At 42.3% G+C, this 11,711-nt stretch overlaps 1 protein-coding gene across 1 annotated transcript in view; it reads left to right on the top strand.

Annotated features, from left to right (window-relative positions):
* The window catches only part of aif1l (allograft inflammatory factor 1-like), a gene marked incomplete at its 5' end in the record, with an annotated part of 8,817 nt that extends 2,304 nt beyond the window's left edge, over positions 1 to 6,513 (top strand). Inside the window, 3 exons of the mRNA XM_079235716.1 lie at positions 2,614 to 2,655; positions 3,718 to 3,883; positions 6,375 to 6,513. Coding sequence (XP_079091842.1) covers positions 2,614 to 2,655; positions 3,718 to 3,883; positions 6,375 to 6,462 — 296 coding nt within the window. The 3' untranslated portion in view covers positions 6,463 to 6,513. The remainder of the gene's footprint in view (positions 1 to 2,613; positions 2,656 to 3,717; positions 3,884 to 6,374) is intronic.
* Positions 6,514 to 11,711: the final 5,198 nt, after the last annotated feature.

Here is an 11,711-nt window from a genome sequence, read left to right as displayed (position 1 = left end):
TCTTTGTGAGGGAGTGTCCGTCTCATCTGGCTTTTGTCTTTATATTAGCCTCAATATTAGTCTCACACACACACACACACACACACACACAGCGTTTTGTGTTACAGACTGCTGAGATTCCAAAGAGGTTTTGCGAGGCCGAGTCCTCGGAGGCTTCAGGAATGTGCTGAGCCGTTCCTCCGCTTGTTGTTTCAATATTCAGATCCTCAGTGAACACGATCGCTGCCACTAGGAGACCATTACGGGAACACAAATGCATTATTCTGCCAAATAACTCCTCCCCACTGCTTTGATTTGTGCTCCGGGTGCGTGGAGAGGGAGTTTCTGCGCTTTTCCAGATGGAATAACATAAGGCGGTTTATTGGAATATAGGGTGTCCTACTTTCTCTCTCTGCCCGCTGGAGGAAATGGAGCAGTGATCTGGAAACAGAAAGTAGACCCGACACCCGGGTCCCGAGAGGATCGCTCTCTTTATTTCCATCTTCTGTCCCAGTGACCCAGAGGTCATGCATGGAAACACATCGATCACCACAATAGATAATCCTAATAATATACATCATTCTTCACATGCCCTACTTTAACATTTGACCTATTTTAAAGGATTCATTTCCTTTGTTTTAACAGTCATTATGTGGCCGATGCTCGTCTCCATTTCTGTGAGTAAAACAACCAAAAGAGAATAGTTCATAGTGTGTATTCATTAAATTAGGTGTTTTATCGCCTCTTTAAATATTAATATTAGACTTTATTGAGATGTGATGTTTTAATGAGCAGCAGGTGTCAAGGAATGTTGAGTTTTTACACGTTGGTAAAAGTAAAGTAGTCACCTGGAGCTAGTCTGATAATCACCTGAATGTTGGACACTTTCACTAAATAGTTTGGGGTCTCGGTGAAGTTTGAGAATAAATGGAGGAGGTGACAGACGCCGCCACACACTTCAGTGGGCCATGAGGGAGGAGTGAGCTTTTCAGGAAACACCTTCTGCCTTTATGATATCAGCTCTTCTGTGATTTAATTCATTGGCCAAAGTAGCAGAGGAAGTCATCGTCGAGATCAAATAGTTTGTCAGCAAGGTTGTTTTTTATAATGGCAAGGACCACTCGGATGAGCCGGGCAGCGTCGAACAATAAAACGAAAAGAAATAAGATTCTTCATGAAGGTCGAAGAGAAGCAGCTCAAGGAATGTGAGAGAGGAGGAGACACTGAGACGGTTCTGTTCAGACATCTTCTGCGGCTGCAGATGATCAACAGGCTGCACGACGACAAGTGGCCCACTCAAGAACGTGTGTGTGTGCGTGTGTGTGTGTGTGTGTGTGTGTGTGTGTGTGTGTGGAGGCCCCCTTCTCAGAGTTTACAAACAGGGTTAGCATTGTCCTGTCCTGTTCCCCATGGGTTCACACAGCTAACACAGTCCCCTCTCTCTCCACACACACACACACACACACACACACACACACACACACACACACACACACACACACACACAGCTTCCAGTGAGGGACAGAAATAGCAAGTGTAATCTGACCAAAGTGTTCCTCTGGACAAAAGAGTGGTGAGATTGAGGGAGAAGCAGGAAGCCTGTCAGCCACTGGTTTGTCACAGCGTGTTAATAAAGAGCGTTTACATCCATGAGGATGTTTTAGTTATTGTCAGAAACTCAGTCCCCATCTTTGTTGTCGCTGTGCACAGACTAACTAACGCAGGATGACAAACCAAGTTATTAAAGTTATTAAAGTTACCTCCAAATGATCTGTGGTGGAAATGGAGAGAAGTAATATTATATATAAAAACTAATATCTAAAGATTAGAAAAGTAATGAACCACAAGCGCATTAAAAAACAAAAGTAGCGGAGTCATCGACCCCTTTAGAGGAAAATAAGATTATTATTTGAGTTGGCGTTTTGATATTTAAACATTAAAAGCAAAATGTAAAAAGCTTTCAGCGAGCTCGTCAAAGCTATTTAGTTTCAGCCTGCACTCATTTAAAGTAAGGTTTTAAATAATGAAATAGCTCAGATATGAAATTAGAATCATAACTAAAGTTTGATGTAAAATATTACATGTTTTATATTAAAGGAATAGTTTTAGCACTTTGGGCAATATCAGTTTCTCAGCTCACTTCTCTGTCCGTTAAAGCTTTGAGCTGAATGGCTGAATGGCTTCATGTCCTGTATAGTAATACAGTAATAACAGCTTTAAGTTATTCCCCAGTAGTAATACGTGTGATCTGGTTGCATCAGTTGTTTTGATCCAGGTTTCCTTTGAGCGCCTGAGGAACGTTTTCACGTCTTTAGTTTCCTCCTGATTTCTGTGCTTGAACCTTTAACTTCCTGACCCTCTCACTTTGGATCCGTCTCCAACGTCAACACCACCCAGCTGCCCTCGGCCTGCTTCCCTCAACACACACACACACACACACACACACACACACACACACACACACACACACCTGTCGTCAGCAGCTGTGTGTGTGTGTGTGTGGACAGCGGTTGTTAAAGTGCACTTTTTTACTGACATGTGAGATGCCAGGTGCTCGTTGGAAGTGTAGTAGTGGTGTGTAACGATCTCTGTGTGTGTGTGTGTGTGTGTGTGTGTGTGTGTTTTGTTTTGCAGACAAATATTCTGAGTTTGACCTGAATGACCAAGGAGAGATTGGTGAGTATTAGCAGCACTAAAACACCAACTGAGGGAGCAGTAATTAATACTGTGTGCGTTGTCTGGCCTGTGTGAGCACATGTGTGTGTGTGTGTGTGTGTGTGTGTGTGTGTGTCCTGTATGTAAAGTGAGACCGGAGCAGATGTGAGGCGACAGCAGAGATGCGTCTTGTCCTTCATTACATGACATCAGCGGCTAGACAAACGGATAACATGGCGGTCGCTTGGTCCGTCTGACGCATCTCAACAACTACAGAATGATTTTAATCACGTGCTTTCATCAGCATTGTAATCGTCCATTTTATTGTTTTTCTAAACTTCAAATCTAATTCCACTCCCATGAGCCTCAGCTGCTTTGTGCTTAGTGCTAACCTATAAGAATAAAACCAGATCTGGGTAGAATCGCTCTAAAAACTCTTCATTGAAGGACATTGCAAACTTTATTAGTTGTTGTTATTAAGTCCATAAAAATAAGAGCCAGAAACCCTGTGAATATAACTCTTTGAATATAGATGTGTGTAATATATGTGTTGCATGGCTGTTTGATTGCTTTGTTTTCTTATTTTTACTTATTTACCTGCTTACATTTTTTAATTTGTTTTCTTTCTTTATGGCCCACTTGACCAGATGCATGCTTACTTCCTTATATTCCTTCTTACGTTTGAAGGTTGTTTGTTTGTTAAACTGTAAAAATGCCTAAATAAAATATCAAGTATAAAAAATAAAAAAGAGGAGCCAGGTTATCTTAGATTTCTGAAGCTTCACTCCAGCATTTCAGCAGCGATGAAGCTAGCGTGTCTGAGATATCTTCACTTTTTAGTCCCGAGAATCGGTGAAGCTCCAAACACACCAGATCCTACATTTCCCACAATGCAACTCAAATCATCTTTGGATTAGAACCTCCTGTATTTGTCTTGCATCATCTTTCAAACCCAGCGCATTCATGACGTGACGCAGGCTTTCTGTTGAAAGTCCTCATGCCAGTCCTCAGGCGCTGGAATCTCCTTCCAGAGACGCGTAAGAAACTGAGTGCAGATCTGATCGCCCGCTGTGCTTCTCTCAGATATGATGGGTCTGAAGCTCATGATGGAGAAGCTGGGCGTGCCCAAGACCCACTTGGAGTTGAAGAAGATGATCGTGGAGGTGACGGGCGGCGGCAGCAGCAACACCATCAACTACAGGGACTTCGTCAAGATGATGCTGGGCAAGCGCTCAGCCGTGCTCAAACTGTAAGTGTGTGTGTGTGTGTGTGTGTGTGTGTGTGTGTGTGTGTGTGTGTGTGTGTGGGAGGATGTGAATCATGTGCCGCGTCAGCCTTTTGTCTCATCCTTCAGAAAGCGTTTCAGGCTTGACTATCAATGATGTCACCACCCACATGCTAGATTAGTCGTCACTCTCCATGGCAACACACCCTCATCTGTGTAAGCCGATCCATACTCAACCCATCCTTATCCTCAGCTGGGATCAGGCGCTTAGGTAACTGATTATAGGATGATTAACCACCGGCGAAAGACGGAAAAACGCCCGACCACGCGAGGTTCTGTCGAGGGAATCCTTCCACCAGAGAACCGCCGTGGTCGGTGGTCCGGTTCCTGTGTGTCGGCCGCTGCACTGAACTGGCTTGGACCCTTTTAGTAGACAAATCCTCATAATCCCCAAAACACCAAGCAGAGGAAACGCATAACTTCTCCTCTTTTGCCCTCAAAACATTTTTTTCCAAACGTGTATCCCATAATCCTTCATCGGCTGTTTTATTCATGCCTCATTCTTAATTTCACCACATTTTCTTTTTAAAATAGTTTAAAGAAACGTTGAAATCTTAACTTGATGTGTTTTTTTTTTGTTGTTTTACTACATTAATTTGAGATCAATATGTTGTGTTTCCTCTTCTGAAATCACTGTGCAGAATGAACACACTGAGGAGAAACAGGAAAGGAGAGCTTCTATTGGCTACTAACTGTGTGTGTGTGTGTGTGTGTGTGTGTGTGTGTGTGTGTGTGTGTGTGTGTGTGTGTGTCCATTGATCTGCAGAAGGGCGACATTGGTCACAGGGTGTCGGTTACCTACACAGAGTATCTTGCTCTTTCTCCTCCTCTTCCTCGCTCTCTGATGATGCAACAGTCACAACGCCGCTCTTGTGTTCTGTTGTTTTTGTCTCTAAAGTGGAGGGAGGGAGGGAGAGAGAGAGGGAGGGAGGGAGGAAGGGAGGGAGGGAGAGAGAGGGAGGGAGGGAGGGAGGGGTTGAGGGCACAATGAGCTCTAGAATTGTGTTATTCAACGCATTTGGCACGACAACAATTACTGTAGTTACAATCGGAGGAAAATGATTGAGGTCAGGCTCCGGTTTGGGAAAGCTCTCTGGAGAAAGTCCCCGTTGTTTACATCATGGAATGCGCCTTACAGATTTTATATTTCGTATTTACTTCATTTCCTATCGATTTGATGAACAGGTCGCAACAGTTTGACTCCAAAATGAAGGATTTACACACAAAAACAATCTACTTTTCTCCATGAAATGAAGATAATCACAGGGTGGCACATGTACTGCCATCATCTCCCTGTGTGTGCATGAGCGTGCACACAGTTTGTGTGCACGTATGTGATTCATACGCCCCATAATGAGTCACGTATCGACACATTGCCGGATGCGTGATTTGAATCGGGAGCAGACGAGCGATCAGGTGTGATCCTGATCTCCAAGATCACACCTGATCGCTCCTTACGAGCTTAGCGGAGCTTTGCAGAGTTTTCCAAAAAAGGAAATTAAAGACGGGCGCCGTGCTCTGAATAGCTGCCGTCAGGTCGCTCCCTCGCGGTGTGAAGCCGTGACCACTACTCCCTCAGTCCCCTTCATTCCTTTCCTTTCACTCAGCGCTCAGCCGGCTAATGCAAGAGGCCAACTGAGGCTGTGCTTCGTGCAGCAGCTGATTATCCCGCCGCACGCCCACATTCCTGCTGCTGCTTTCACTTTTCTTGTTCACTTCTGCCTTCCTAGTTTACGCTAACGTTTCTCTTTCTTTATGCCTTTCTCTCCGTCTCTGCCGGTTTCCGTTCATTTCCCTTTGAAGCTATTGGTGGATGAATTGATGTCAAACGAGCTATTTAAAGATGGAAACTTGGGCTTTTGGACATTCTAACAGGTTTTTAGTTTTCTGCCTTTTTATGGACCGAAACACGAGTCTCGTCATGATGGAAGTAGTCTGTATATGAAGTGATAATGAAGATAAACGTTAGTTTACACCTCATGAAAAATAAAAAGCATAATGACTGCTGCATTTTTACACACTTTCCTTTTAGTATGTGATTTGTATTTATGTTTTTTCCATGGCATCAGTCAGGCATCAGCGTCATTGTCTTTTATAGTAGTTTTGCTTCTGGAGCACACTCACACATTCATGCATCACAACCAGATGACGTCATCCTTTATGCTCTGGATGCTGCAGATGAATCAACGGCAAAGAATTTAGCAAAAGTGGATCACGCAGCTCGTCCAACAGAAAGTTTAAAATGTTGCTCTGAGTAACATCTCGGTCAATATGGTACTAAACAAATGAAGTGTGTTGTTTATTTTGAACTAATTTGCCTTTGTTTTGCTATTTCTCCCTCCCTCCCTCCCTCTCTCTCCCTCGCTCTTGCAATCTCTCTCTACCTCCCTCCCCCTCTCTCTCTCTCTCTCTCCCTCTCTCTCTCTCTCTCCCCCCCCTCTCTCTCTCTCCACAGAGTCCTGGTCTTCGAGGACAAAGCTAACGGCGCCGCCTGTAAACCCGGCGGTCCGCCTCCCAAGCGGGACATCTCCAGCCTTCCTTAGCGGGACGCTGCTGACCTCCTGACCTCTTGACCTCCGGACCCAAACGTCCTCTTAACATGTGGAGTGTCGTCTCAGCGTGGGACCAGTGACCCGAGGGTGTTGTTGTGTGTGTGATATGAGGGTGTTGTTGTGTGATGTCTGGTGTGTGTGTGTGTGTGTGTGTGTGTGTGTGTGATATGAGGGTGTTGTTGTGTGATATGAGGGTGTTGTTGTGTGATCTGAGGGTGTTGTTGTGTGATCTGAGGGTGTTGTTGTGTGATGTCTGGTGTGTGTGTGTGTGTGTGTGTGTGATATGAGGGTATTGGTGTGTGTGATATGAGGATGTTGTTGTGTGATATGAGGGTGTTGTTGTGTGATCTGAGGGTGTTGTTGTGTGATCTGAGGGTGTTGTTGTGTGATGTCTGGTGTGTGTGTGTGTGTGTGTGAGCTGTTTGTCACTTGGAAGTCCACTAAATGATGTTTGACTGGGAATATTATCACTCATCTTTTCCGCCCCTTTAATTGAAATGTAGCATTCGTAGTCGTCGTAATCCGGTTGATAAATTTACCTTTTTGTTGTGAGTGTTTCATGGATATAATTTAAGGGAAGACTCCAGACTACAGAGGGTGCTTTTTATTTCTCCTTTTCCCGGGTTCCTCTTTTGGGAAGCGTTTCGTTAAACGACGTGAGAGTTGGGATGCTTTTGGAGAAGACCGTCGGTCCAATCGAAGGTCAGCGTCTCGCTTTCCGATCAGGTGCCAGAGATTACAGGGTCAAAGTCACCAGCCCTCGGAGCTGAAACACTGATCTGGAATCAGTAAATCGTGGCCACTTCATGAGCTAATAATATTTTTGTAGATTGACTGCACTGCTATGCGTTTTTACCGTTCCTCTCTCAGCTAGTGCGAGAATACGAGATCATGTTGACCATGGTGACGTGTGTTTTTAGATCTGTGAGGTTAAAGCACATGTTAGTTTTGGAGGGAGTGTGATTAACAGGCACACTGGCGTAACAAATGTACATAATATACTCCACACAGTACAATCATATTCTTTCCAAGTGCCTCAACATGCAGACGCTGTAGAGCTTAAAACAAAAAGAAAAGAGGGAGTGCACACACGCGTGTTCAGTTCCAGCAGTCCTCTTAGTTCCAGGAGAGAGAAACACATGAAATAGTGTTCTTTGTTATTTGGTGAGATAGTTTTGATGATGTCTGTTGAGTTTTATTGATATTCTGAGTGAATTTTCTTTTTTTTTTAAATGCAATTTCTGACTTTTTTTTTGACTGCTTATGTTATCTTCTACTTCATACGTGTGTTCTTAGTTTCTCTTTGTTTCCCTCCCGCTCACATCTGATCTCGGATCAGCTGGACGTCCCGTGTTCTCCGTGCCTCCGTGTTGCTGTAACTCGCGCTACTTACTGTGAATTTGGTACTTGTAGTATTTTTAATCCTACCTAACGTCTTTTAAACTATTATTTGTGCTCTGTCTGATGTGGTGTGATTACATCTTTTTAAATGTTGTGAAGATGTTTGCAGACACCAAAGGAATTCAAATGATTCTTACACTGGCCTGTTGAGTTTTGAATTGTTCATGTGACGGAGATCTCTTTCAAACTCTGAAACTAGTTTTTACTTTGAGTGAAAAACAAGTTTAATGGGTAAAAGAGACGTGTTTTATTCTGGTGAACACTCGTGTTCATTCACCGTCTCTTCTTTATGAAAGACTGGCTGTCCATTAAGTTCTTAAAGAACCCATTTGTTCTTAAAGATCACATGTTAAGTGTAAAGGTAAAACCTGTGCATTGACGGTTATGAAATTGGTTAAATCTCATTCTCAGTTTTTCATGATTATCTCCGAGTTCATTCCCGGGATGAGATGCATCGTGTGTGAATCTTTGGCTGACAACAGTTTGCGTGTCGTAGTAATGCTTTCATTCCATTCTTTTTCTTCTTCTTCTTCTCTTCGTTCACTTCCCATGTTGCTCCATGTCCGTGCAGCTGTATGCACACACACTCCCGAGCAATAACATGTTTCATTAAAAAGTAAACAGCTGCTGCTGCGGCGCACACAGTCTGCTGGTGTTGTTTCATTCTCTGCATGTGAAGGCCGTCTTTATCTTTGCACGCCACTGGGAGAGCAGGTGCTCGGGGTGGAATAGTGAGCGTATACTTTCATGAGCATGTTAACAGGCGGATTATTATAAGCACCTCTGCAATTAAAATGATAATCGCCGTTGCGTGCGATACTGCCGGGATTATGAACGCACAGTGGAGGAAATATGAGGATGATGGTCCAAGGTTTCATCTATTGTGTTTTCTACAGTTAGCAACATTTATTTTTGCAGCTGAGTCAAGTATTCTAAAGTTGAATCATTCTGTATTGATGGTAATGAATGGCTCATGGCTAACATTGAAATAATGAATGCAAAAATGCAGAGCATTTAAGGACAGGACATCCTCCTCCTCCTCCTCCTCTTCCTCCACAGGGTCTCCTCTCTTGCGTAGACACTGCCCTCTACTGGTCAATCCAAGTCAGGACAAGAGCGAGACGTTTCCTCATTAACCTGGAGGTAAAGCACTAACTGGAGTGGAGTATTTAAAATGATAGTTGAGGCCCATTGTATTATGCATATTTGCAGGTAAACAGCTAATACTACTTACAGCAAAACATTTTGGTTTGTACTTTTCAAAAGAAAATTAAGCTTTATTCACACTTTGTACGCAAATAAGAATCACTGAAAAGCTATTTTAAAAACCACGTCTGCCAGACTGCCACCTACCTGATGTATTAATATACTAAATTTATTGTGTGTGTGTATATATATATATATATATATATATATATATATATATATATATATATATATATATATATATATATATATATATATATATATGTGTGTGTGTGTTGGTTTAGCTCACCTCTCATTCTACAAGATTTATGAATGAATATTAATTTAGTGTAAATAATTGCTCTAAACGATGACTTGTGATCATCACTCAAATTATCCACGTTTTGGTGACACCACGGGACTTAATTGTGTTTATTATGAAGAGTTAAGGTGGAGGCGTCCTTTTCCTTCAACGTCTTGAATGACCCATACCTGAATCAGAATCAGAAAACCATTTAAAGTATGTTTACACATAAAAGGAATTCGTCCTGGCGGAAGGTGCATGACATTTAACAATTAACATTCAACAATAAACATAAAACAAAGTGCAATAAAAAGGGAGCATGAATATTTACAATTAGAACTACGGAATAAATAGTATAACGCCCCATTTACCTTGGCCCTACTTCCTAAAACCAATTTAAAAAAGCTTTTACGATGACATGCAGCAGAGCCCATACAGTCTCATAAAATAATCACCCTGGATACACTGTCAACGAGTTTTCTCATCTCGAGCAGCTCCTCTTATTCACAAGGAGAGCTGACCACAACCTGTAATGTTGACACGTCACCACCAGGTGTCGCCGCTGAGCAGACTGTAGGTGATCGCATCTGTAGGTTTCTGATGAGAGCTGTGAAACACATTTATGGACAGGCACCTACTGGCCTTCACTTCATTCCAACCTGATAAATAAGGACAGGAAGAGAACTAAACACGCCGGACTAAATGCACTGTACTGTATTCAAGTCAATTGGACTCATTGTTTCCTAAAATGGGGACAGCGTGAATAGAATTTTTAATCTAATCTGTATTATTTTATCTCAAAACCTATAGAGAGCCAAGCACACACACACAAGCGGAGACCAAGTGTCCCCGACAAGGACTTTTGGTACTAACTGTATTTTCTGTAATTCTTACCGGACTTCTCTGGGGAGTCACGGTAACTGTTTACCAGCCCATTCATCCTTTGATACTCACTGACTGACAGTGTGAAGCCTGTATTTGTGCAGCCTGTACTTTTAGGTTGGCGAACAAAATAAAGATAGTTGCACTTATTTGGGATATCCTTTAAAGTGCGTTACTGTATGCCGTGCTTCACTGTGCTTTAGGGTGTGATTTGGTCTGGGGGTGTTTGCTCATGCATCAATGTCACTAAGCAGCTCTTGCCTCCTGACAAGCTTGTTGTCATTCTCAACACGTCTCATTGTCAGCCTTCCAGGTCATGAAATACAGTATAAGTGGCTCCGTTCAAACTCAAGAGCCATCAATGAGACTACACAGCAATGTCCAGCTGCCTTTGACTTCACACCTCACAAGAAGATCAACCCAGACTAGCGCTGAACAGTCTTTTATTTCCATAATAACTTTAATTTGTATATCTTATAGTATAACTGCCATGCATGAAAGAGTGGTGGTAATCTCAGTCTCTGGAGCAAGGTGAGTGTCCTCACTTCCTTTATTCCAACCAAATGTTATTTCTCATTTGCCTTTCCTGCCCTTGAATAGTTTCATAAAATAGAGTTGAATAGTGAATTATGGCTAAATGTATCACCAACTGTATTCCCTGTCCACTAAAGGGTTACTAAATTTGATAGAAAAGCATTTTATCGTCAATTGCATAAGTGTACATTCAGGGTACAACCAAGGATTCATTTTGCAAACATGATTGTTGCCACTTGGTATGACTTCAGTGTGGCATTTTTCTTATTATTATTGAATCAGAACCACATTTGCATGTCAATTATGATCAAATTAAATGTTAGGTGAGATGTGTCACTTCCTGTCTAGGCCTATAACTACCAAGGCATTTTAGTAATAGTCAAATTGTGTCCTGTCTTGGACAAAGGTCACGTGTCAGACCACCATATACACGAAACATTGCCCATATATGGTTCTACAGGACTGAGCTGATTCACAGTTTCCATAGTGCTGTTTAGCTTTCTCTGTAAATAATTAATAGTTGCATTTTGATGCCTCTGTTCATGGTTGCGACTGAGATTCTGTTGCACTTATTTTGTCTCCATGCAACAGTTTTGTCTTACTTTTTATTTCTCTTTAATCATCGTATGTACACTATGTCTAATGTGCGTTTGCTGTTGTTTGTTTGGCTACATCTTTGCACTACTGTTTTGTTAGTTAATTGAATATTATGATATGCTATTTGTTGTGTATATTGTGCATTTTTATATTTAATATTGCTTTATTTGTATGTAAAAATGTTCGCTTTACTTACAGTATATGTACAAATGCTGCTGTAACTAAACAATTCCCTCCTTGCGGGTAACTATCGCTCTAAAAACACCCCGATTTAGGAGTTTACTGGGAACCTTGAAGGCAACATCCTACGTCGCCTACGCTACGAACGAATCGCGCA

This window comes from Taurulus bubalis, assembly GCF_910589615.1.
Source record: "Taurulus bubalis genome assembly, chromosome: 19".
NCBI classification, from domain to species: Eukaryota; Metazoa; Chordata; class Actinopteri; order Perciformes; family Cottidae; genus Taurulus; species Taurulus bubalis.
Note: the sequence above shows the minus strand (reverse complement) of the source record. Positions and strands in the feature narration are given on the sequence as shown.